Source organism: Argentina silus (assembly GCF_951799395.1).
Source record: "Argentina silus genome assembly, chromosome: 10".
Taxonomy (NCBI): domain Eukaryota; kingdom Metazoa; phylum Chordata; class Actinopteri; order Argentiniformes; family Argentinidae; genus Argentina; species Argentina silus.
The window spans coordinates 21225723-21253632 of NC_139664.1; the positions used below are offsets into that span (position 1 = coordinate 21225723).

The window sequence follows — 27910 nt, forward strand, 5'->3', positions numbered from 1 at the left end:
CCACCACCAACAGATCATCCCGCTGCGTAAAGTCGGTCGGTAAAGATGTCTGCTACGGGTGCAGGCGGTTGTGGACCCGGACCAGGACCCAATTCGGGTGCAGGGTCCGGGCCGTCAAACCCCCGAAAGTTCAGCGAGAAAATAGCTCTCCATACACAACGTCAGGCTGAAGAGACTGCCGCTTTTCAGGAGGTGATGATGGACATCACCTCTACCAGGGTAAGTCGGGGGGAGGCAGGAGGAGAGCTGGAGGGAAGACAGGCCTGCCTGGAGCTTGACAAGTCCTCTCTGAATACCCAGCTAGACAGTAGCTAGCTCGCTAGTTAACTACTGCTATCACTCGTTGCCTCTGATTTAAATGCATCGCTACCAAGCATGGTGTCTACCAGGCTCGATATGTTTGTAAGCTAGCTACAGCATGATTTATGTACACACATGTATTAACGTTATTAGCTAACTAAAGTACTGATAAGGTTGACATCTTGCCACAAGTCTTTAAACTGAAGTGATGTGCGCCGTGGTGCTACGCAAGCAAGAATCGTGTTATCAGGTTTAACTAGCTGTGTTTTTATGTTTAATGTCTTTACAAATTAGTCTTTACAGCGTTGAATTGATATTTTAGATGTAATCAGCCAAGGTAACAAGCTAGCTAGCCAGCCAACGTATCGCGGCAAGTGAACGAGCTAACAGTTAGCTATACGCTAGCAACGTCAACTTAGTAGCTAGCTAACACTTGTTCACACATCAGTTTGTAACCACCACAGCCACTCTTAACCTACGTTATCTTGTTGAGATTGCTGATTAGCTATCAATCGTAGCTTAGCTATTCACTAGCCAGCTTACTGTCAAGATACTTTTTTTTTCCCTTTTTTTTTTTTTTTTTTTTTAACCGTTCACTCCCATGCCCTGCTGTGTTTACGAGGGGAAGGGTTTTCATTGGTCCACTCTCAGCTGTGCACTACAGTGTTACAGGTACATTTCGGTAGTGTTGCCTGTCAACATTTGGTTTAACATCAAAGCTTAAGGAATAAGCTGTCCGTCCCCATGCAAGTAAGGCAGCGTCCGCACCAACTGGCTGTGTGTTGTTAACCAGCAGAGAACATCAGTAGTAGACATTCACATGTCTCATTCATTCATTCATTTAAAACTATTTTTTAGTGTTGTTTTTACTGTGCTTTTGTTTGACTTTTTATTTATCTATGTATTCTTGTTCTCTCCATGGAATGTAGTGTGTTGCAGTACTGAGAAAAGAGCTATACAAAATAAATGCATTATTATTATTATTATTATATTAATATCAATATTTATTATTATTATAATTATTATCATCGTTATTATTGTTAATAATAATAATAATAATAATATCTTTGCTGGCTCACCCCCAACCCCATACACACACACACACCTCCTTCATTCACATCGACTCCCCATTGCCATCCCAGTGCTGTTTCTTCTGGGAATTCCTTTGAGCCCCTGTCCTTGTGCCCTCCTCCTTGCACACTGTTTTACTGCAGCAGTGTGGGGGCGGGCCAATCAGACTAATGGCACGGTGGAATGATGTGGCAAGAGGGACGGTTACCGGTAAAAGGAGACGGAGCACACACACACACACACACACACACACACACACACACACACAGAGGGAGAGAGGGAGGCAGAGAATAACACTTCCATTAATTTCTTCATTGCATTTTATTAATCAGTTAAACGAGTCACCCTAGTTGTTAGTTTCAGTGTTAAATGGTGCTAATGTCCTTTATCTGGGTATGTTTCCTAGAATGCAACATTTTAAGTATCCTCATCGCTGTGCTGGAAGTGATTCGTGAAACTGAAGGCTGATCTAATCTTGTTAGGCTATGTCCGATCAAGACTGTATGTCATATTCTAGTTCATGGAAGTCACCAGTGGCCTGCCCTGACCTGTCATAATGATATGTAGCCTAAATAGACAAGAAGAGATACAGATACAGAGCTCAATGTCACATTGAGAGCTAGACAACATAATACTTTGTCATTGTTATCTCCCTGAAAATGGTTTTTCCATCTTGTAAGCTTGGGGATGTTAAAAGGGGGGGGGGGGTTGTTGGACACTCCACATTCAAAGCTATCACCAGAAGAGACAGCAGGTTGATACTGATACTGATTAGGCTGTTGTCCAGGTAGCCTCCTCCTGTCTTGGGATGGAGTGCCTGCTTGCATGAGTTGCTTTTGCTGTTGTTGAATACAGGAAAACCCTGGGCAGACCAAAATGTAGAGGCATCTGTATCACTACAATGATTGATCAATTAATATATTAGCATTTGTTTAACAAAATGCAAATGCTTGTTTGTACTACTCATAGACCTAGTGCAGCAGGGTTCTCCCCAAAGAATGTAAGAGTGGCGCTGCGCCACGCTGTGAACTTTTCGGCGATACTATGTAAACATTACAAGGCAAATTAAACTATATATTTAGTAATGATGGAGTAACTATCTTTGATCGCCAACAAGATTGTTGTTAAGAATGAAAGTGAATGCGTTATGATGTTCCTTAGTGAATTCAACGTTTTATCAGTATTTTTGAGCATTTTTGCATGAATAAACGCGAGTCGGGTTTTGATAATGCAATCAAGCGCCACGCTGTTCAAAACTCCCAGGGAGAACCCTGTGTAGCATAAGTGTCTCTTACAGAAAGCCATGGGCATAGTAGGCCTAAACTTTGTTTTGTTTTCTCAACCCAAAAGGCAAAGCTCTTATATTTCTAAGAGGGAATGATTAAACATGAGGCGAACTGATCCTCATCGTTGCTAGTTTGTCTCGTGAATGATTGTCTCTTCGGGATAATGATTTTTCTTTTACAATGAATAGCCTACATTGACTGCTCTATGTTTTGAGTGTCTGGTGGCTGCATTAGCCTAAAAACATAAGCCGTAGGCTACAGCACACAGTGAGATTTCAAGCTTTTACAAGCTTTTTTTTAAACAACAACAACAAAATGTTTGTCTACTCTGTATCATTAATGTGGTTCAGTTCTTACTGAAATCATGTTTCAAACTGTCTCTTTTGGTATTTGCAGGACAATCACAGCTTTGCTGGTGATAATGATATGACTCAATGCTGGTTCTATGATCATTTTGTATAATTGGTTATTATCCCCTGATGTGGCTTGAAGCGATGTGTATCGGCTCTATACAGCCAGCTATTCCAGCAGAGTTGAGTGAGTTCAGCTCGAATGCTTTTGTCAAGGACACGAGTATTGCAGATAGTCTTGCCAATTCCACAGGGTATTCAGTGCTCACAGAAAGTCAGGATCAGAGCCATAGTAACACAGAGTTGGACAATGCCGCTTGAGTTGTAGAATTGTAATAGATTGGACACTAGCATCAAAGGTCCCCAAGTCCAATACATTGTAGTGAGAATGGTAAAAATATTAGCCCATTTTTAGAGGACCCTTAGAGGCGCATCTTATCCTTCATGTTACCACAAAGGGTTTATCTTTGACTGATCGGGACCTGTGCGTTGTCTCACCCTAATGTCCCCTCTCTCTCTCTCTACGAGCTGAATAAGTCAAGCCATGACTATTTTTTTTTTAATTATAGTAATTTATGTCCATTGGTCTTGGCCTAACCTAGGGTCCCAGTCTTTCTTCTCACCTTGTACGGAATGCCTGGGGAAACTCGAGGCAGAAGTGCCTTAGCGAAGGATGGACATCTGTAACATGCTTGCCACACAAGTCCCAACCAATGAATAGGCAACCCACTGATTCCCACGTGGGTAGTGTTCTAACTAGAGATGCACCGATCCCATACTGAGCATTGGTATCAAGCCGATATTGGCCTAAAATGCTGCATTGGGAATCAGAGAGAAGGAATGCTATTTACCGATCCGATGCCGTGATGCAAACTGTTGTAAAAACCTACGCCAAACACATGCGTCATCAACTGACAGCTGAGATGACACACGACTGCAGTCACCACAATAATAACCATGTCTACTGTGTGGAATTACTTGACACTTGAGACAGTCACCTTTAGAACTGTGTGTTGCAAAATTTGCAAGGCAGGTGTTTCCAGGGGTGTAAAAAAATAAAATAAAAAAAGAATTAGCCTTTTTTCAGATCGGTACTCTATATTGGCCGGTACTCAAAGTTCCATCGTTCCAACAACCGAATTACAATTCCAGGAAAGAATAAAAACACTTCAGCAATGTCCGTTTTCAGCAATGTTAGCTAAGTTGATTGGCTAACACTGAATAATTTGAGAACAACTTGATTTGGAGGTATGGCTACACAAGATTAGTATTGTACTAGTGCGATTGTGGATTGTGCCAATAAAGGCTTTTTAGAATTGAAATTCTCTCTCTCCCTCCGTTCTCCAGATCCAGGCTCAGAAGGTCCGTCTGGCCAGAAACCAGGGCCCGTACTATGGGGGCTCCCTGCCCAATGTCAACCAGATCGGCAGGAACACAGGCGACTTTCAGGTAAGAACCTTGCTGCCAACCTGGTTCACTTATACTTCGTTAGTGTACCAGACCTAGGTCAAATAGCCTAGATATGTCAAATAGTCAAGCTGCATGTCTGGATTCAAATAAAAAATAGAATAGTCCCCAAAAGTGCAGACGCCAAGCTAAATCAAGTGGACCTCAAATACCATTTTTCCCCCCTTTTTCTTTTTAAAGGAGAGTGGAGTACCGCTTTCCTTCATATTTCATTGACACTTAGTGGGACAACAGGAAAGTAGAGGAGAGAACAAACAATAAGGAGTAGGCTACAGAGCAGACTGCCTGAACCTGACAGTGAACCAGGCACTTTCTGGGCCTGACCACACTTATTGTGAACTGATGAAAAATATACTTAATATGAAAAACATACATAATATTTTCTGAGTAAAATATCCTTTTAACATTGTGCTTTTTTTATTGGAGAGTACATATGCATAGTTCTCGGGAGCGCTATTGCTAAGCCACAACACCTCAAATACTTTCTTTTAATAGACACATTTATTTGACCCAAGTCTGGAGTGTAGACTTAGCAGTGTTGGCGGGGGGTCAGGGGGGCGTGTGCACTGACAAAGCCCCCCAACTGGTTGGGGTGAATGTCAATTTAGAATTCAAATGGCACTATTTTAGAACATGTATGTTTTCAAACAACAATACATGAGACCATGTGTTATGACATTTGTCATGGCTGTGACATGGTCGTAGATCACCACAGCCGTGAAAAAAATGTCATAACACATGGACTCAAGTGTATTATTGCTTTTATACAACGTGTTACCAGCATTCAAAAACAAGATTAATTCCCAAACCATCAATTTTTCAAGAAAATGTGATGCGACATTCACTAACACAGGTTGTCAGGTGTGATTGAAGGCGTTCTGTGGTCATTGGTTCTATTCGTATTGACTACCATGTTAAATCAAAACTACCCAAGCACTGGTTGATAGCAGGGTGGTATATTAGAACAGTGGCGCCAAGGGGGGGGGGATTCAGTTGGTTAAATTCTCACAGTTCTTTCTCCCTCTCCATTTTCTCCTCCTCCTTTTCCATCTTTACTTCTCTCTCTCCCTCTCTCCACTCCTCCATCTCCTCCTCTCCATTGGTCCCTCTTCTCCCTCTCCATTTTCTCCTCCCTTGCCCCCCCGTCTCCATCCCTCAGGGCTCGTTCCACTCCAACCTGGACTCCAGTCGCTCCACGCGACACCACGGCCTGGTGGAGAGGGTCCAGAGGGACCGGCGCTTCATCTCTCCGGGGCGGCCCTACAGGAGACAAGTATCCTTCAACACCACAGCAGACAGCACACACAGAGGACGACCACAAGACAACCCCCAACCACAATTAGTCAATCATAGATTTTTTATGATAAATGTAACGTCCTAATAGATCTAGTATTTTGTTTCTTTCCTGCACACTAACACTCCAAGTGAACATGAATCTGTGTTAGATTCACAGAAGACCGAACACAGAAGTAGTTTTCAGCACCAAAGCTCCTTAAAAGTGTCAAATCTTGTGGTTAACTGGACAGTATGTTTGCCTAACTGCAAGCTGGACCAAATTAATATTGTATTTTCATTCAGTATTCTGTCTTATCGCTTATCAAGATATTCCATATGTTACAATGAGTCATATGTGTATATAACATATTTATGTAATTTATGTTACACACCATTAGGCCTATAAGGAAAAAAGGCATTTGTTGTTGCCTTGACTAATGTTTTCCTCAGATGGACAGCTCTCCGTACAACTCTGCCTATCTCTCCCCACCCCCAGACCCCAGCTGGAGAAGGTAATGATCAGGACTCGTCTGTAGAGACACGGGTGTCCCAGAGGATACCTGTTTATTTGTGTGTTTAATGCATCTTGCTTGGTCGTCTCTCTCCGTGGCATTTGGAATGTTAGCTTGGGTCTCCAGTTAACAGCTAATACTAACGGCTTTTGGGACTGACTAACAAGACGCCTAATTTACTTCAATCAGCTTTCTTTCACAGTCCTGTCTTCAGTTGCTGTTCAGAACATTTTAGTCCTTTTCTTTTCTCCTTTTTGTTCTCCATTTGCAATCCAAATATGCTTGCTTTCTTTTTTCTTCAACTTCTGGGAAGTAGGATCTTTTCTTTTTACTCCCACTTCTTTTCCTGCTTTATTTTTGCCAGCTGCTTTCTTTCTTTCTTTTTTTCTTTCTTTCTTCCTCTTCAAAATGAAAAGGACACACTCTTCGAGAGAGGGAAACTTGCTTTGACCCACAATTACACCACTCTCTAAAATCAACCCCCCCGTTCCTCTTTTATCTTCATGTTTGTCCAAATAAAGCTGTATCAAAGACAACTCACAAAATACCAATGGTGCAACATCGAAACGAAGGTCGCTTGAAACCACAGTTCTTCAGCTCAGATGCTGCACTTTGGCAAAATGGCTGAATGGGTGAATGGGAGAGAGGTAGCTGCTCTAGTAGTGTGTGTTTCTGGTGGTGTAAGCATACGTTTGGCCCATTTCCTCCCAGATAAGCACTGGACTGGAGGGCTTGGAACACTGACAAACGGCCTCGTAAATTCCACTGACGTGGACCGATCAGCCTAATCGGGGTCTGGCGGGCCAAACCCATCAGAACCCTGTAATGAAACGGCCAACCTTACAGACACACATGAAAACCCACTATCAGACATGTACACACACACACTTAGACTTACATGTACAGTGCATTTGGAAAGTATTCAGACCCCTTCACTTTTCCCACATTTTTTTTGTGTTATAGACTCAGTCCATTTTAAATTAAGTTAAAAGAATTTGCCATCAATCCACACACAATACCCCAGAATGACAAAGCGAAAACATGTTTTTTTTTTTTTTTTTTTTTTTTTAATTTCAGTACATTTATTAAAATTGAAATACAGAAATACCTCATGTACATAAGTATTCAGACCCTTTGCTATGACACTCTTAAAATTAGCTAAAATGCAAAAATGTCATCAACAAATCACTCAGTAGGTTGAATTGAGTCCATCTTAATGCAAGGATAATAGTTCATGTAATTTTGGAATTAATATCTTTGTTTTTATAGTGTCTCTGATTTGCATAGGAATCAGTTACACACTATGTGGATCAGGTTGTCATTACAAACTGAGCAAATGGAGAGGAACAAAACTGCTCAGGAATGCGACCCTAAGGCCCAAAAATCTACAAAGTTGTATGGCGGAGAGGAAAAAGCACAATCCATGGGACAACATCGTCTCAGTCACTCTACAAAATTGGTTCATAACCAAGTGGCCAAAAAGAATCAATGGAAAATCATATCCATAATTGTGTTTGAACAATGAATTCAAGTGATACAGCAAAGAAAGTGGCTGGAAATGTGTTTATTTGGTTTTACTACAAAGCATTAAAATCCAGCACATGCAATGCAGTTTCTGCATCATCTCTCGTGTGAAGAACAGTGGTAGCTGCATCAAGTTATGGGTATGTTTGTCACTGGCAAGGACTGGGGAGTTTGGATCAAGAGAAAATTATGAAATTTGCTGAGTTGGTAGTGACATCCTAATCCACACACTGTCTAATTGATTCCTATGCAAACCAGAGATGATAAAAACAAAAGATATTCAACTTGAGTCACTTGTTGAAGAAATTTTTGCATTTGAGCAAGAGTGTCATAGCAAAGGGTCTGAATACTTATGTACATGAGGTATTTCTGTATTTCAATTTGAATAAATTCACAAACATTCCTAAAAATGTGTTTTCACTTTGTCATTATGGGATATTGTGTGTGGATTGATGGCAAAAAAATAAATTTGATCGATTTTTAAATTGAGTCTATAAAACAACAAAATGTGGAAAAAGTGAAGGGGTCTGAATACTTTCTGAAGGCATTGTATATATTGTGTGGGCACGCGTGCGTGCAAAAGGGGATACACGCACTTGCCAACATATAGGTGCTTGCACACTTGCACGTGGTGACATGTGGACCTACACTCCAGACACACACACACTCACACACACTCACACACACTCTCTCACTCTGAGTACATCACTATTCCCTCTGTACTCTGCATCCTCCTACATTGGAATTATAAGAACGCAGCACTTGGGCCCCTGTGTTCTGTCGCATGTCAGTCTCCCTCTCTCTCCCCCTTCCTCTATATCTCTGCATCTCCTCTGCTCCCGGCTGCTTTCCAAGCCTTCCCTTTTTTTAACTTTGGAGAATAACAACAATTTGTTTTGTCGATCATGAAAGGAACTGGTCAGGCAACTTCCCCGGGGACAAAAGCCAGTTGTTCCGCCTCCCCATCACAGCACTCAACAGGTGAATCCCACCCCTCTCTCTCTCTCTCTCCATCTATCTATTCTCTCTCTCTCTGCCCCCTCTCGCAACAGCGCACAGGATCAACGCGTTATCCTGAGACAGACATAATCAGCCGATGCCGGTGTGAGATAGGATGGGGCTTGGGTCATTCCTTGACCATTTTCGTACAGAGTGAATTCATATTTGTGAAAGACGGGGAACTCCTACTATTATTTTGTGGCTGAGAGAGGTCAACTAACAAATAACATGTTCTTTAGGTGGTTTACTGAGGAATTTATGTAATGAGACATTGCATGTGGTGCTTTATATTTTATTTTCTATGACCCTCTTTCTCCTCCCCCTTTGCTCTAATTTTCTCACCTCTCCAATCCTTCCTGGTTTCATCTATTCTTCCTCTTTCCCCCTTCTTTGCTCTCCCTGTCTGATCTCTGAAATCCCCCCCATCCCTCCTGAATGAATCTCTCCATCCCTCTCTTTCCCCCTTCTCTGTTCTCCCTCTCTCACCTTGTACAGTGCCCTCCATAAATATTGGAAAGAGGAAGCATTTTGTCTTCTTTTAGCTGTATACTCCAGAAGTTTGGATTTGAAATCACTACTATCATAATTACTATGAGGTTACAGTACTGATTCTCAGCTTTAATTCAGTTGTTTCTTTTTTCAGATTGGTTTCATCGTTTAGAAATTACATCCCTTTTTATACATAGTCCCCCTATTTTAGGGCACCAAAAGTATTGGAAAATTGGCTTGACAGGTATTTCTGGTTAGTCAGGTGTGTTCTGTTACATAATTTGTGCAGGCATAAGAGATGTCTAGTATTGATTCTAGGCTTTGCATTTGTCTTTGGAGTCTGCTATTGGTGTCTGAGGACCAAGGAGGTGTCATTGAAAGCCAAGGAAGCCATTATGAGGCTGACATATTAGAAGAATCAATCATAAACATAGCTAAAACTTTGGACTTACCAAAATCAACAGTTTGTAACAGTTAAAAAAGAAAGAAAGCACTAGTGAGCTCAGCAATCGCAAACGCCCTGGTAGGCCAAGGAAGACTTCTACATTGGATGACTGAAGAATGCACACCACAATTAAGAAAAGGCGTGAATGTGTCAGAGACTAACTTTTGCAGAATACGTCACCACTTCACTGCTAGGTGCAAACCACTAGTTATCTTCAAAAAGTATGGTCAGGTTACAGTACCTAGAAAGCCTGCCGAGGTCTGGAAAACTGTCTTGTGGACAGATAGGACAAATATTATCATGTACCTGAGTGATTGCAAGAGGAACGTTTGGAGAAAAAAGGCCACCTCATCTGTGAAACATGGTCGAAGGGGTGCTATAGTTTGGGCATGCATAGCTGCCACAAGAACTGGCTAACTTGTCTTAATGATGTTACTGCTGAAGTGTACAGAAATATTGTGTTTGCTGGAGTATAATATGTAAAACAATGACCCCAAACATACTGCAACTCGGGGCCAAAAACCAGAAAGTTCTTGACTGGCCACGTCAATTTTCAATTGAACATGCATTTAATTTCCTGATGATGATGATAAGATTTTAGGCAAAAAGACCTCAAAACAAACAACAACTGAAGATGGCTGCAGTACAGACCTCTCAGAGCAGATACCCAGTGTCTGGTGGGGTCGATGGGTCATAGACTTCAGGCAGTTATTGCATACAAACAATTGTCCACCAAATACTAAACATAAGTACTGTATTTGGACATTATATGATTTTTTCCAAATAGGGGGAGTATGTTTAAAAAATGTTGTACTTTCTAAATGGTGAACCCAATATGAAAAAAACCCTCATTGAATTAAAGATAAGCATCTCTACTTTGACCCCATAGTAATTGTTTGATTTCAAATCCAAGCTGTTGGAGTATAGAGCTAAAAGAAGACAAAATGCTTCCTCTTTACAGTATTTATAGAGGGCACTGTATATCCCTCTTTCTTAATCCAACCTACAATACCTCCTGCATCATCCCTCCATCCTCTCTGCTCTCCTTCTCTCCTAACCACTGTATGTCTCTGCCGCAGAACCAACTCAGACTCTGCCCTTCACACCAGTGTGATGAACCCTCCTGCAGGAGAGCCCTTCAGTGCCGGACACACACACGCACTGCAGAGCAGACGCACCGGTGAGTACGCATACACACACCCACACCCTCACACACACAGATACATACATACATACATACATACATACATACATACATACATACATACATACATACATACATACACACACACACAGACACCGAACCATTGTAAGTATTCGAGAACCATATTGTTTTCATTAATCTTTTTTTGTTATCAAGGTTTGACACCATATCACCATTTGTTCCGGCGTTCTGATTGTTTTGTCTCCCTGTACTCTTCTAGATCAGGGTGAGGGAGAGGGACGAAGAAGTAAGTCTTACTCTCACACTGATAATGTAACACACACACGCACACACACACACACGCTAGATATTATGAAACATGATCAAATTTCTCTCCAGAATGCTTGTTCTGCAAGGTGGTCTGAACCTATACTGTGTGTGATTGGGGAAAAAACAAATCATCTTGATCCTCAGTTTAAGTCATCAAGAGTGGATGACTTGATTTCCTTCTCTATGTTTTTTCTAGTGTTCCCTTACCCAGTTCCCCCCATTGAAGAGAATGTCCTGGACGAGGGCAAACTGCTCAAGCCATGGGACACCAAAAAGGTTGGGACACCATAAACGCCATCACATCAGAGCTCTGTCTGTTCTAAGTCACACTGGTTTGGCCCTGGAATGCTGCACCATATATGGGCTTCTGTCCCAGTTTCCTGCTATAACAACTGATTCACTCATCCTTCAGACATTGATGAGTCATTTGTGTTGGTCAGGCTCAGGAACAAAATGCCCATCCTCTCCCAGGATCTGGGGTTTTAAACATAGTTCATAACATGACTTTGAGACCCATTGGGGGGGGGGACAAAAGTAGCTTGTCATTCTTTGAGTGACAGTTTGCTTGATGTCCCAGCTAGCACGATGGCTAGCTCTTGTTACCTAGTTAGCATTGGTTACACTTGTTACCTACTTGGCATTTGCTATACTTGTTACCTAGTTAGCGTCTGGTACACTCGTTACCTAGTTAGAGTCTGCTACACTTGTTAGCGTCTGCTACACTTGCTGCATTGGTATGTGGAGACAATGTCACTTTGATTATTAGTGGCCCTCTGGGGTGGGGTGGCTGCTAGCATGGAATGTTGTAGACTCACCCAGACCCTTTTTTCGGGCCAAATGTCCGGGCAAAAACTGCTAGGCTTTGCAATGTTTATAAGTAGTCAAACTGAGAGACGTGTTTGGAGCCCTGTCCACTTCCACTCTATGGCTTCTGCTTGCGGCCAAGCCCAGCTGTAGTTGCTCAAGAATGTGACTTTGACCAAAAACAAATGTCTAGGTGAGCCTTGAACATTCCAAATAAGTGGAAAAATAGGTCTAACATCCAAAAACACTGGCCCTTTAACCCCAAACTGCTCTGTTGACTACGGTTGACCCTGTTGACTCTGGTTGACCCTGTGCTCTGACCTTTCACCTGACCTTGACCTTTTGTGCTACATTCTACCTGTGTGACTGACAATAAAGGATTGTTCTTCACAGCTCCCCCTACTGTCTTCTCGACCCAAATCCTGTGAAGTCCCTGGTATCAAGTAAGTCCAACTTCTAAATATGAATAAATGGATATGAAACAACCAAAAATATATGTTCCTGATGTAAAAGCCTCCTCTCCATCTCCATTTCACATCCTTCCATAATGAGATCCCTCTCCGGTCTCTCTCATCCTCCTCTTGTCCATCCTCCTCTTTCTCCTCCTCCTCGCAGTGACTAATGTGGACAGTTAGTTAGGGGCGATGTTACGCTCCCATAAACTTCACATTTGCACATTCTTGTCTCTTTCTCTCATGGCTGGGGGTTAGGTTGGAATGTATGTAGTGGGCAGGCACTCTCTCGCCTTCTTTATCTTTTTGTCTCTGCCTCTCTCTTTGTCCTTCCTCTTGCCCCCGCACTCTTCCCCTCTTTCTACCGTACTCCTCTCTCTCTCTCTCTCGCTTTCTCTACCTCCCCCCCCCCCCCCCCACCCTCTGTTGTCCTGAAGCTGAGGTTGGTTTTGAGTCAATTTTGATGTAGGCCTCTGAAGTCACCCTGTCTGGCACACATACATACATAAATACACTCAGTGTATGAATCCTTTCACCTGCCTTGTCCCTGTTCACCTCTCTATCACACTCTCTCTATTTTAGGGATGTTAAAACCGCAATTATTCAGTTATGAATTCTGAACACACTCACAGTCTAGACATGTGTTGGGCCTGAATTAAAAGCTTCTTAATTAGACCAACATTCAGGTTACATCAAATAAAATAAGGCAGTTCAGAAATGTTTAATTTCAGCACCTTGTAAAATGTTTAATTAAAGTTGAATTTAATTTTGAGTTTTTTCTAAAAGTTTTGTATTTCAATTACATTTAAACATTTACACCCCTGGTCTCGTCTTGTATTTGTCATGTCTTTGTCCCCCCTTCAACCCCCTGGGTTCCACCGTCTTTCACTCACTCACTCACTCCACCTCTTCTTCCTTTTTCAAAAACAGTACTCACTTCCCTCTCTCTTCCCCCAGCATATTCCCCTCCCCGGATCAGCAATCCAGTGCGCCTCACGTCCCCTCAGCCCTGAACACGGGGGGTTCCCTGCCGGACCTGTCCAGCCTGCACTTCCCCTCACCACTGCCCACCCCACTGGACCCAGACGAGCCTGGATACCCCTCCTCCCTCAGCGGGGGCAGCAGCACTGGCAACCTGGCCTCTACCCTCACCCAGCTGGGCATCAACGCCAGCAATGCTTTTCACCACTCGCCAGGTAAGGTGTGTGTGTGTGTGTGTGTGTGTGTGTGTGTGTGTGTGTGTGTGTGTGTGGAGCACCTTCTACCACTCGCCAGGTACAGTGTGTGTGTTGATGAATGTGTGGGAAGTGGGCACGAGTGTTTGGAGTTTGTCAGGCCACTCATGCCCTCCACCTCTTGCCTGTGTGTGTGGTGCAGGAGAAAGGGGGGGGTGTATGGTGAGGGTGTGTTCGTGTAGGTGGTGTAGAGTGTGTGTGTGGCACATGACGGCTGATGGGTTATATGTTTGTGTGTGCAGTCATACAAGTTCACATGTCTACGCTGTGAATCTCGTGGAGGAAGCTAGTGGGTGTGAGAGAGAGAAAAAGAACGCTACGGAATGTATTTGGGTGGGTGCAAGTTAGATTGAGAAAGAGAGCAAGAGAGGGGGCGGCTGAGCAATCGGAAAAAGTCGCTATCCCTCATCTCCTTTGAGGTGACTCGGCCCAACCACACACAGGAAACTGCTGCTGAGCCACTGAGTCGTCCTAACCTCAGCCTAAGAGCGCATCTCAATGCAGTCTGAACTCAACTCGTCCCCTCCTCTTGTCCCCTTTTCTTGTCTCGTTGTCTCCTTCTCCTGATCTGAAATCACTGGATAGGTGGAAGCAAAATGGTGAATGCTTATCAGGAATTTGCTCTCATCAATCCAGTTGTTTCACATCAAGGCAGGCTGAGAGAAGGAAACAATGGGAGGAGTCTACTTACTATGAAGAGATGCACCTTGAATCTATGGGCCTCATCTCCAAGGCCGAGCTAGTGTTGGCACACCCCTTCACCTCACCTGATCTCACGATGTGGTTTAGCACATTTATTTGTCTCTCAGGGAAAGCAGGGTATATTTCCCTACATAGTCATCCTATTTTTAATCTAGACGCGGGGCCTGGTAAAAGATGGTGACTGTTGGAGCCCAACCGGTACTGTTTTTTTAGGACCAATGTTGGGGGGAAATTCACGTTAACCAATATCTGCCAGTGCTTCTTTTTTTTTCTTCTTTTCCCCCCCCCCCACAATTCCTTTTTAGCAGTTTTCATAAGAAGAAAACAATGGAAAAAAATGCTCTCAAAGCTGATTAGGAAAACATCTACAGTGCATTCGGAAAGTTTTCAGACCCCTTTTTCCACATTTTGTTATGTTACAGCCTTATTCTAAAATGGATTAAATTCATTATTTTCCTCATCAATCTACACACAATATCCCATAATGACAAAGCGAAAACAGGTTTTTAGAAGTTGTTGCTAATTTATTAGCTCAGTCGGTAGAGCATGGCGCTAACAATGCTTAGGTTGTGGGTTTGCTTCCCACTAGGACCATATATACTGAAAAATGTATGCACTCACTGCAATGTAAGTCGCTTTGGATAAAAGCGTCAGCAAAATGGCATTTATTTATTTATATATATATTGGTGTAATGGTGTAGGGGATATTTTCTTGGCACACTTTGGGCCACTTAGTACCAATTGAGCATTGTTTAAACGCCACAGCCTACCTGAGTATTGTTGCTGACCATGTCCATCCCTCAATTGCTCAATTGGTACTCAGGGGTCCAAAGTGTGCCAAAAAAATATCCCCCACACCATTACACCACCACCAGCAGCCTGAAGGCAGGATGGATCCATGCTTTCCATGATTGTTTATGCCAAATTCTGACCCTGCCATCTGAATTTCGCAGCAGAAATCGAGACTCATCAGACCAGGCAACATTTTTCCAATCTTCTATTGTCCAATTTTGGTGAGCCTGTGTGAATTGTAGCCTATGTTTCCTGTTCTTAGCTGACAGGAGTGGCACCCGGTGTGGTCTTCTGCTGCTGTAGCCCATCTGCTTCAAGGTTCGACGTGTTGTGCATTCAGAGATGGTCTTCTGCATACCTTGGTTGTAACAAGTGGTTACCTCTGGCATCAACAAGGCATTTTCGCCCAGAGAACTGCCGCTCACTGGATATTTTCTCTTTTTTAGACCATTCTCTGTAAACCCTAGAGATGGCTGTGCGTGAAAATCCCAGTAGATCAGCAGTTTCTGAAATACTCAGACCAGCCCGCCTGGCACCAACAACCATGCCACGTTCAAAGTCACTTAAATCACCTTTCTTCCTCATTCTGATGCTCGGTTTGAACTTCAGCAGGTCGTCTTGACCATGTCTGCATGCCTAAATGCATTGAGTTGCTGCCATGTGATTGGCTGATTAGATATTTGCGTTACAGAGCAGTTGAACAGGTGTACCTAATAAAGTGGCCTGTGTGTGTGTGTGTGTGTATATATATATATTGTTAGGGTTAGATAAGGTTAAAGGGGGACCACCACCACCACAGATTTTCCTCAAACTACCTACACCCACACTCTGCCATGACCATGATAGGGTCCAGTTTGGTCGGAACGCAACAGGCCATGTTGGCCTTTTTTTATTATTTTTTTATTGACCAGGGTTTGGATGAGAGCGTGTTTAGAAGGGGTCATCAGTCAGGGGAAAGTAAAACACCCCCCTGCACTCACAGGCATCGTACTCTGGAGGGGCTACGATCCACTTGTCCCAGCCAATATCCCTGAAACTCTCACGCATGGAGGTCCTTTGGCAGTAGCTTCTTCTGTCTGGGATGCAGGTCCACAGGGATCTCGTTGTAATCTCCCTGCCAGTTAGTCCTTGAAAAGACGGTCTCTTCCTCATGAAGTATCATCTCCTTCACCTCCTTCTTGGCCTCCCTCTTCCTGCTCCCGAGGTCGTCAGAGAAGACGATCAGAACAGCTGAGGTGTTATCTCCTAAACCCACACTTGCGTCTAGACCTCCACCTTTAAAAGGCCCACAGTCCCAGCGTTCGACCACAGCCTCAAACTCACTCGCACCGCGGCCCAACTTAATCCAACCCTGGATGGCACTGGTCACATCGAAAGCTTCCCAGGAGTGATCCGTCTCAACAACCTCTTTACCATCCAGGAGGTGCGCCATGGGCTTGTTGCCTTTATACTCCACTTCATAGACCTTGATTGTGGCCCGGATCCCATTGGAGACTGTTGCCCTTTGATCCAATAGGGCGAATAGCCTGAATTCCGCCATGGTGATCTCTTCATGGTTCGGAACTGTTACGTTGAACAGCAGTCTGTGTTTTGACTTGGTGCCATTTCTTTCGGTCTTACTGACATCTGCATAAGATGTGTTTTAATAGAGTGGGCTACATTACTATCACTGACATTAATAGCCCTAATGACACTCACAGGTTTAGTGAACACACAAACACAACCTCCTTTATTCTGCTCATAAGCCTAAGTGTGTTAATACAAGGTATTATACTATTGTGACCAGATCATGCTTGCGTCCATTTGTTGTTGAAATGTTGTGATGAACATTGAATTCAGATGTATTTGTTTGTAGTCTTTTGTTCCTCCTTTGTTAACTGCAACATTTTTATTGTATTAAAAAACTAAATCAGTCATGGATCCAATATTTGTATCTCAAACTTGGGTGAAATAACTATCATTATTATTTGTTTCTTTTTCTTTTGATTTGCTCAGGTCTCCTGGCGTCTCTTCAGGGCACCCTCAGTAACCCCTCCCTGCAGTCGTCGCTAAGCAACCCCAACATCCAGTCATCTCTCAGCAGCCACTCATTCCCTAACTCCCTCAGCTCCACCTCCTTGCACTCGTCTCTAAGCAACCCCTCCCTGCAGTCCTCCCTCAGCTCCTCCCCCTCCCTACAATCCTCCCTCAGCAACCAATCCCTGCACTCCTCCCTCAGCAACTCGTCCCTGAGTGGCCAGTCACTCCAATCAGCGGGCAGCAACCCTAGTTACAGCAGCGGGGTGGGCGGGTCTGGCCCATGCCCCTCCTCCTATTCGCCGCTGCTCACTGGCCAGGGACAGCCGCCACTCAGCACATCGCCACGGAGACGTGCACAGCTATCCCCTCTGATCTTGCCCATGGGAGGGGAGTCTCGCCGGCACCATGCCAAACAGTTCTCCCCCACCATCTCTCCCACCTTGTCCTCCATAACACAGGTAATGAAGCCATGTGTGGCCTAGTAAGAAGGGAGTAGGCCCTTAGAGGTTAGAGCAGTAGAGGTGACATCAGCCACTCTCTTTCTTTCTCTCTATCTCTCTTTTATATATATATATATATATATATATATATAGGGATATATTGGGCTATGCAAACATAATTGTACACCAGTCAGTGTTTTTCCAACGTTTCAAATTCAATTGACACAACTTGTGTGGCTTAAGCTTAAATCTGTGAAGATCTATCCATTTAGGGTCCCATCCCGATAGTCCTTGCTTCCCAGACAAAGGCGGTCTCTCTCCTCTTTTCCTCTTCTCTCCTCCTCTTTCTTCTGCCCTCTCCTCTCCTTTTCTTCTGCCCTCTCCTCTTGTATCTCTCCCTTACTGCACTACTTGTGCTGCTGCTCCACTCGCCTCTACCCCTACCTGTGTCTACCTGTCATGTAAATACACTTGTTAAAGTGTTAATTTTCTCACAAGTATTTGATTTGGCAACCTGTAAGAACATTAAAATCCTGAAGCAACTAGCTAACTTACCACTAGATATATTAGAGGGCATAATTTCTTTTAAACCCCCCCTTCTCCCTGCCTGACTATTCTCCACTTCTTTATCATTATCTAGATGAGGGGTATTTTCGAGGTGACTTTTCTCGCTAACACGGTTCCTCAACATTAGTCAAACGAAATCTTCTTGATTTGAATTTTCAGATTGAGTTTGTTAAAGTGTTATTCAATACTTTAACGAACTCATCTAAAAATTAAATCAAGAGGATTTCGACAAATGGTAAGGGGAATTTTTCTCTTGTCTACAGGCTATGCGAGTGGTCACTTGCCCCATTTGCTCAAGTGAAGAGAGCACAGAGAGCTTGCTTAATTGTGTACCTCATGTATCATACAATTCTAAAATTCCACAGAAGAGGCGGTAAAGATCTTGCAGTGGAGAGCTGCTAAAAGCATATAGCGGAAACACTGATTCAATTTAAGTAGAGAAAAAAAGTATGTTATGTGAACTTCTTAATCAACAAACTCACTGAAACATTATATTGGCTAAAAACATTACTCTTTACATTGCTCCACAATTCATAGCTGCAACATTTATCGGCTTCTTCGGAAGTGTGTCCAGAAATTATGAAAAGAATGCATCATTGTTGGCTAATATGCATGCCAATCGCTTACTAGTCCGATCAGATGCGTTTGTTTCTTTCAGGGCGTCCCTCTGGACACCAGCAAACTGCCCATGGACCAGCGGCTCCCTCCCTACCCCTTCAGCCAGCCACAGCAACACCAGTCGGGTCCTCCAGCAGCCCATCAGCCCCAGCAGGGCAGCATGCCCTCTAACCAGGCGAGCCAACAGCCGTCCATGGTACTGCACCAACCCGGGCAACAACAACACCACCACCACCATCACCAACAGCTACTGGCGCAACACCGGCACCAGCAGGCACATTCACAGATGCAGGCACTGCAGGAGCTGCACATGCAGAACCAGCGCAATGCCCAGAACCAGCAGCAGATGCAGCACTTGCAGCAGCAGCAGAGGCCACCTGGGTCCAGCATGCAGCAGCAGCAGGTCAATGCAGTGCCCTCGCCTCAGAGCAAAATGGAGCAGCAAAGCGGGCAGCAACAAAACTTGCAGTGCCTGCAGACACAAGAGATGCAGTCGCAGCAGACGCAGTTGACAGAGCAGCATCAGCAGCAGGAGCAGCAGCAGGAACAGATGGAACTGCAGCAGAGGCAGAGTGGTCTCCCCCAACTTCAGCAGATCAGCCACTCCCTGGCCACAGACCTGGGCCTCTATAATGTGAGTTCCACACACACGCCCTCCAAATCACCGCCATTGGCATATTAAAACCACCACCTCTTTCACCATGCCCACATGCAAAGGGGCACAGTTTTGGTTTAAAGTTGTTAGTTGTAATGTGTGTGTACTGTCTCTGTACAATGACAGGTACATTGACAAGACAGTAAAGTGCTTCACAAAAACGAGGACTTGTAGGGCCCTATCTAGATACAACCCCTAGCCCCCACACCCTAGACACTTGTGTAGATCTGGGATTGGATAGGTGTAAGCAAAATGGCAGAAATTTCACCCAACCTATTAGATGGTAAAGTGTAGTCAGTAAAGACATCAAAGGCCTGCACATGGTGTATGAATGCTCCCCAGTTCTTTATGAATGTCACTACAGAGGGGTGGAGACCTGTAATCTGCTTCCCACACTCCCAACCAGTCAATCGACAACTCAAAACGGAACAGCGAATCATTTTCACTGAGCCCCACGTGGGTAGTGTTCCAACAACTGGATTAGAATTCCAGGAAAAATAAAACCACTTCAGCAATGTTTATTTAAAAAACAATATAGCTTGCTAGCAATGTTAGCTAAGTTGATTGGCTAGCACTGACTAATTTGCTCTTTTCAAGACGAACAAAAAAGGGAGGGGGTTGTCTTCTGCTAAAAGCCAACCGAAATGTGAGCTCTTGCAGCCAACGTTCCATCCAAGCGCTATTGACTAATCAAAGATTCTTGAACATGCTTCAACAATTGAGCAATGAAAGCTGCATAGATTTCATCTGATATCTGTTGGTAGTTGCTAGTGACGGACAAAAATGAGATGTTAGTAGGCTCCTTGTCCGACAACTGGCACTTGTGGAACACACTGGCACTAGTTTTAGCAGTACATTGAGAAGTAACACCAGTAAACCTTACAGGATGTTAATTATTTCGGTATGATACTTAGACTAGAGTCTGACACCATGGTTTACCATAGAACCGGTGCACTGAGACAGAGAACACACAATGTATAGATGCAAGATGATGTAAAGTGGAGCCACTACCATCTTGTTGATACCTTTCAGATCACTAGGCTGAAGGAACTAGGGCTTGTTTCTGGACGGGGCCTAGGTCTTCAAGACAGTGTTCCATGTCCAGTGCCCTTGGACAACCTCTGGTCTCCTCTGGAGTGTCTGCCAATTTGCTCGTTCATCTAGGGTTGACTAACTCTATGTTTATTGTTTAATTCTTTGATTTAATGATTTTTATTTATACATGTGCTCACCGCAGAGCATTTTGTTTATTTGCTTTCTTGGCATTCTGGGGTATGGAATAAGCCTATAAATTGTATCACATTGAAATAATAGATAATGTGATTACATTACGCAGGAAACATTACTTAAGTTATTGAGTGCACTTTTGCTTTTTCAAAAAAATGGAATGCAGGCTATGCTGTAGTAGGTCATAATATTGAGACTGTTGCTGTTATAATTTTGTTCCTCATGCTTCATACATTTATGTACAATTCTCTAATAGGTTTTCAATATCCGCTCTGTAGATGGTTGCACAGGATCTTACTGCAACTCTAACCATACAATAGTCATACAATATGGGCACAGGTGCTTTCAATGTGTTTGTGGCATATCAAACGTGAGAGAGACGGTGATGTAATATCAAATTATGATGATATGATGTGAAATAGATACCCAGCGCTGTTGTTGTTTCTATTTTTAGAAGCGCAGAGAGCAGACCGTCTTTGTCTGCTTTAGATGCCGTGACATTGAAACCGCTATTTAGTGGCGACATTGGCCTGTAGGTGGTATTGTCAATGAAGCCCCAGTCTCCTCCAAATTGTTAAACCTTCTCTGCAAGGCTATGAGAAATCCATTGGCCTACTTTTAGATTTTAGGTTACTGGTTAAATCTCAAGTGATGTTATAACTCTTCCTGCCCTTGAGCAAGACACCTAACTTGAATTATTGGTTCAGTAGATATCCATGTCCTTGAGTAAAACTAAATCACTAACTAAACTAAATGAAGTTGTTTTGGAGATTTTTGGTGAATATAATTTGTCAGGATTAAGGGGAAAAAGATGCGCTGTTAATGGGAGGTGACTACATTTGTGGCATGTTGTGTAGTTTAATTATCTAGGATTGTTTTTACTGGGACTGTAATATATGTTTCTAATGATTTGTCTAATGTAGGCGGGTCAAATTTTTTTTCAGACAGGCCGTACAAAGATTCTCTATGCAAGAAAAACCCTGATTGCGAACCAGTAGCTAGCTTTCATAAAAACAGCTTTTGGACGAAAAAGAAAAACAACAGCATGGGGGAGGAGCTTCCATGAGCTATACAGAATTTCGTCCACAGTGTTTCTAATCGGAACCAATCATATTAGTTAATTGTTTGTGGACTCCTCTGAATGTGGAGATATAGCAGCTGTGAGAAGAGGCTAGGTGCATACCTGCTGTTTGACCACCTGTTGTGTTTTAGGACGCGTTACTGTTGAACACTTTGCTGGATGACCCCTACCTGGGCTTGCAGCTCACATCCAGACAGAATCAGACCCTGTCTCAGCAGGTAAGAATTCCTCTTCCTCTGCTACACTCAAGTGCTCCTTGGAAATATGAAACATGGACATTTCCAACTCTGAAACTCGTGTCCCTCTGAGATCTCCAACTAGGAGTTTCCCAGTTGGAGCTATCGCAGAATTGGCCAATTAGAAGCACTATGCAAAATCCTATGCTAAATCTTGGTGGGAAGCTCTGAGTTTCCAAGGAGCACTTGAACGCACTGTTAAACCTTGTGATAAAGTCAACATCTGCTTTTAAAGATACATTACGAAACCTGTTTTCTTTACATACAATTTTGATACAATCTGATATAATGTTAATCCATTTTCCACTCATTCCACTCATCCACTCATTAGACCACACAGTTCTTAGTTTAAGGCTAACAAACGTTTGCAAAATAAGCTTTTGCTCATGGGTGTCCAATCAGGAACTTTCTTGACAAGTTTCAGGACCCACCTAGCTGAAGAGCTCCACCAGAGGTTGAAGGTTGATAGGAACATTAATAATGCTATTTAACATGTTTGTGTTGTTGTGGTACGACTTCCTAGGAAAGCTTTCCCAGATAGGCTTGTGAGTTATCCAGAATTGGGTTAGGGGTTTCACTTTGCTCTTACACTGTTTTTATGTCAATGTGTCTAAGCACTGGGTTGGTGGACTGACCTAGCTAGTTCATTGTTGTTAACAAGCTCATGTTAGCTAGCTTCTTTTAATTAGCTTATTTTGCCCTTGCTAACCTACTTGTCATCCCCCCCTCAGTTTAACATGGAGACTCAGGGAGATGGCGTGTTGTACAACCACAGCCAGGGCTGTGGGACCACTGCAAGGAAGGGCCAGGATGCACCCTATTCCAGCAACCAGGGCTCCTTGGACCTCCAGGACTCAGGTGACCAGCAGCTCCTCAACAACCAGAATCAGAACCAGAACTACAGTGGTGAGGGACGCCACAATGTCCCTAACATCATCCTGACTGGTGAGATTCAGCTCCTGCTGGAACGGTACTGTATGTACTTCAACAAGGGCTCCACATTAATGGTTGCCCCAGCCCAGGCACCCAAACATCCCCAGATGAGAGACGATCGAGGTGATGGGTTGATTTGGAATCAGGGTTAATTGTTTTTGTCCCATGTGAGATTACATGCTCACTGTCCTCCACTCTCCTTCTCCTCTTTCCACCAGGAGACTCTCCCACGGGCCTCTCCAAAGAGATTGCCAGCGCCCTGTCCCACGTCCCTGGCTTTGAGATGGACCCTTTCGCCCTGGACGACCCCCTCAGAATGGACCCCCTGGCTCTGGAGGGGCTAGGCATGCTGGATGGGGACCTCATGTTGGCCGACCCTGCTGTGGAGGACTCCTTCCGTTCGGACCGGCTCAAGTGATCCCCCATGGAATGGATATTGAGGGGGTGAAGGGGGTCAAGTGACCCCAGACAGGTGGAGTGGGTAGGGTTGAGCCCTACTTTGCCTCCCCCTTTCCTGGTGGTTGATGGAACCACAGGATTTTCAAAGTGGGGGACAGTTGGGAGGTTTTGGTGTTTTTGGCGGGAAGTACACATGCTCCCTTTGGAACTGATTAGTCAGCTTTTGGAGCAAAGTTTGATCAAGGTTCTTTCTGCTGCATCCAGGCACTTAACTGAAACTGCGCTTGTAATGCTCGTGAAGAGAAAATGTTAGGCATTAGCTTGTACGAGTCTTTTCTGCATGTTAACAAAATGCACTTCGGATAATGCAAATGCGCAGGGATCACGCATGTGATGTCAGCTTTATGTATAAAAGTCAGTTACACTTGAAAATGCCATCTTTTTGAAAACCTTATGATATGCATTCTAAATAAGCCAGGATTTTTCCATGCTTTTTGTCTCTGTCTCTTGCTGGTTCCATCATTCAAAATATGGGAAGCTACCTGCCAAGTTCACCATCATTCTAACTAATATCAAGAAGATATTTTGGGATATTTAAGGATTTTGTTCACACTCTTCCATTAACCTAACTAGTGACTGTTCAACCAATAGTGGCCAATTTATTCGTCATTACAATTTTTTTGTTCAATTCAATATAGGTCAAGCAATGGCGGACTTGGCTAGCAGGAGTTGTTGTCTTTTAATGGACAATTAGAATACTGAAGAGAAGAGCCAATCCGATTGCAGTCCCCCATGACTTTCTTACTCTCAAGTTGTGATATTAAGCCCCTCAGGAGAAAGTACAATGCATGTACTTTGTAGGCTGTTTTCATGTGGTATGAAGAATGTGGCAATTTTCTGTTTATCTGTGCAAGATTATCACTGTGCTCAAGACGCAGCCATCATCGGAGCTCCTGTTTACATCGTTTGACAAATTTGGGTCTCTCATTCAACCTCAGTCAGTCAACTCAAACCATCCTAGCGAATCAATTAACCATTCAAATCGGAGTTGGCCGATATAGTACCCATATTGACTTGAAGTAGTTCATGGAATCCATTGCCCAGTTTCTCATCATGGCAGCTGCTGTTCCTTTGACAATGCCAGTCCGACAGCCTGATTTGATACCACTCATCGTCTATGTAAACTCGAGCTGAGGACCTTTTGCTCCTTACCACCCCATGTGCCTGCTATATCATTAGCTCCCTCTGTAGATCTTATACTTCTTCTGCACATTCCCTTTAAAGCGGTGTGTTAGAAAATACCAATTGAGAATGCATAGTATTTGAAGGCGCCTGCATTTCAATTACGTGTATGTTTTATCATGGATAAGTGTAAATGGAATCCTCAAGGCCAAAACTATGTAAACGAATGCACAGCTCTGTCTTGTCCTTTTGTATTTTAACCGCTACTACTATCCCAAGGTCTTTGAGCTTTAGCATCTGTTTTAGTCAGGTAATTCTAGTCACTGTGATTGACACCTCCTAACCCCACCTGCTGCACCTGTGTTGCCATAGTAAGGGCCATAGCCAGAGTATAGTAACATATTTTTACGTAACAAAGTAGTAATTGCTATGAAGAAGTTTTATTTTTTAATCAAAAGTGGTCTAAATGTATATGTAAATAATGTATCATAAATAATTATAAGAATATATTTAAGAAGAGAAGCCTTTTAGTTCAGCTACACCCTGAAAACCAGTTGCATGAGCAACAGGTTCTGAACAACTTTGTCAATTTGCAATGTTAAATGTTCTTGTGCTTGTGCTACATTACTGTCTGGGTGTCGTCTAATGCATCTTCTGGCATTTTTATCCTTCAACCTTGTGTCAGTGAAAATGCCCAATCTTTGTTTTTTCCCATAACTCTTCTAGCCTCAAACTTCACCTGTTAAGTGGAAACTTTTAATGCTTTTGGTGCAAAATATTAGTTTGATATAGTGTCTGTAAAGTAAAGATTACAGTAAGTTTAATATTGAGTGGCAGCAAGAGGAGTTTGTATGCTTCAGATCATATTGTTAAACTTTCATAATGACAAGGTTTATGAAAATTAGGCCTTCATCACAGTGTGGATAGAGAGCCAATGTTTGATTGTCTTGACTTGGGAATGGGGCTTTGATGGCTGAATACAACTGTTACATAATGAGAACTCACCCTTGCCAGTCTTAGTGCTAAAAATGGAGTTTGAACTCCTTAAAGTGATGGTCACTCCAAAAGCAGTTTTTTAGACCAGGGATGAGTTTCCTGAAAGCTTTCTAACAAAAAAACATTTTTTTGGCAATGAGTAGAAAGATGATCTTAGTGCTAAGAAGCTTTTGGGAAACTCTCCCTTGGTCTCAAATCACGATACTGTATATCCATGTCCCATACCATTGTTTGTGGAGATCCAGCTATAGGCCTTTAGGCACCATCTAGTTTCCAGATATTTTGGGGTTGCCTATATGATGACAGATATTGAACGTCTCTTAGTTATCTATTGGAGCCATAGAGCTTTTACATGAACGTATTAGCCCGATGAAAACCTGTTTTGACAGGAGTGATGGTTGAAGATGTTTTGGTGTCAGACCTTGATGCCATGTACTACTATCCTAAAGTAATGGGTTTCATTGTGACATGCTAAAGCCACTGCTGCCACTGTGAACTAACACTGTGCCCCTCTGTACTTCTGTCCATACATGTAGCTTGTTTAGCAGTCATTATGCATTTTGAAGTTAGCCACTTGCGGAGGAAGGCAAAAAACTTAATAGCCATCCAGCATGCAAATCAAATTGGGAAGTGTTACAAGTTAGTCTGAATTGCTTAGTCCTGTGTTTCTTATTGTGTGACATCTGTCATTTTACTGATATAGGCCTATGTATGATACTGCACTGTGGACCATTCCAAACAAAACTGAAAAGATGTTTTTTGAAGTGAGATTCCAATGGAAAAAGGAGGTTGGTATATAATGGAGGTTTAATGAGCCTTTCATGAATTAGGCTTTGTGGGATATAGTGAATGGAGTGTCTTGTCTATTTAGAAGGAATCATGCAGGTGGGGGAGGTATGTTTTGGATTCGGTCTGAACTGAAGGGTATTTTTTTTTTTTTTTTAAATGAAGTACCAGTTAGTTTCAAGGTCAGCGCTGGAAGCTGGCTGGAGTTTGAATAACATGATATCCATCATTTACACCTGGTGTGAGAACAGACTTGAAATGCAGAGAAAGTAAATTTTATTCATGTTTTTTTTTTAATCTGCACTTTGCCATTTGGAATACCAGAAGACAATATGGGAGGCAGCACTTGTGTCTGTGTCTGTGTGTGTGTGTGTGTGTGTGTGTGTGTGTGTGTTGATCTTGAATCTGTGACATTGTTACACCATGCCTCATAGAAATATATCTGTCACTTTGCCAATAATTGAAAAAATGTGCTTTCTTCAGGTATTTAGCAAGATGTGTGTCCAAAAATACACTGCCAATTATGAGTTGAAATTTCAAATTTATATACTGCAGTTTTAGTTGAGAGAAGGCACAATGTTGGCTCTCATCATGTCTCCCCCCCCCCCCCCCCCCCCCCCCCACACACACACACACACTGCTTCAATTATAGTGAATTTGTCTCACATCTTTGCAGTTCTTCACTGCTGCAGTTAATGTGTGTCTGTCCATGGCCATACGCTTACAACCTAATAGATCTCAGCATCTGTTATGCAATAACTTTGTATTTGAATACCCTGCATGGCAAGAGCACTGCAGTAGTATACTCTGCCCCTAGGGGCTGCAGTCATATACTCTGCCCCTAGGGGCTGCTGTTGAACAGCAAAGACGTGTGTGCTAGGGATCTGTAAGATGGCCATATTTGTATTGATCTTATATTCATTGCTGTCATATTACTATTATTGTACTGTGTTTTCATTTGTAGTTATTGTATTTGCTTCATGTTTAGGCTGAAGAATAATACATGTACATGTTTTGTTTTAAATGTTTATTTTAAACTTGTAATAACCAGGGAACCATGTCTGTTGTAAATAATGTTCTAATTCTTAAACCATAGGTGCTTCTTAAACCTAACAAGAAAAGATTTTTAAAAGACTGTACCTTCACATTATTTTACAAAAAAATAAAATGAGAAAAGATTTTGTTTAAGGCTTGTGTTGTTTTGTGCAATTAATACATGTTTGAATAAATAAACAAGATTCAATTAACTACTCTCTCACACACACATTCAGGATTTTAGGACAAATATTTAAGTAGGCCTACATTACCTTGCAAATCTAGATGTTGGTTTTCAGCTGAAATATCAGGGATATCGTCATACAAGGTCACCAACACAATGTAAACAATGGGGGAAATGCATTTTAACATGTAAATAGCAGTGTATTTCTATGACTTATCTGTTGTGCTCAATGAATTACATTCCATAGGAGCAGCATTACTTTTTTACAAGCTGTACATCATTACAAAATACCCTGTCAACAAAAATAAAAATATACTGCTACCACAATAAAAAAAATAATAGAGTGACAAGTCCTTATTGATTTGTTGACAATTA

The 27910-nt window shown here is 42.8% G+C and overlaps 1 protein-coding gene and 1 pseudogene across 2 annotated transcripts; one reads left to right on the forward strand and one right to left on the reverse strand.

Annotated features, from left to right (window-relative positions):
• The first annotated feature begins 43 nt into the window (after positions 1-43).
• Positions 44-27493, forward strand: LOC310811512 (CREB-regulated transcription coactivator 2). The gene is made up of 15 exons (XM_083679698.1): positions 44-219; positions 4355-4456; positions 5634-5747; positions 6200-6261; positions 8698-8766; positions 10798-10898; positions 11143-11169; positions 11389-11468; positions 12390-12439; positions 13406-13644; positions 17173-17654; positions 18862-19455; positions 21916-22002; positions 22752-22965; positions 23172-27493. Exons 1-15 carry the CDS (start codon positions 46-48, stop codon positions 23369-23371), a joined length of 2595 nt encoding a protein of 864 aa, XP_083535824.1. The 5' UTR covers positions 44-45; the 3' UTR covers positions 23372-27493.
• Positions 15989-16980, reverse strand: LOC310810676 (growth/differentiation factor 2-like; annotated as a pseudogene). The gene is made up of 2 exons: positions 16971-16980; positions 15989-16803 (listed from the first exon to the last, which is right to left on the reverse strand). The product of its transcript is annotated as a growth/differentiation factor 2-like (transcript).
• Positions 27494-27910: the final 417 nt, after the last annotated feature.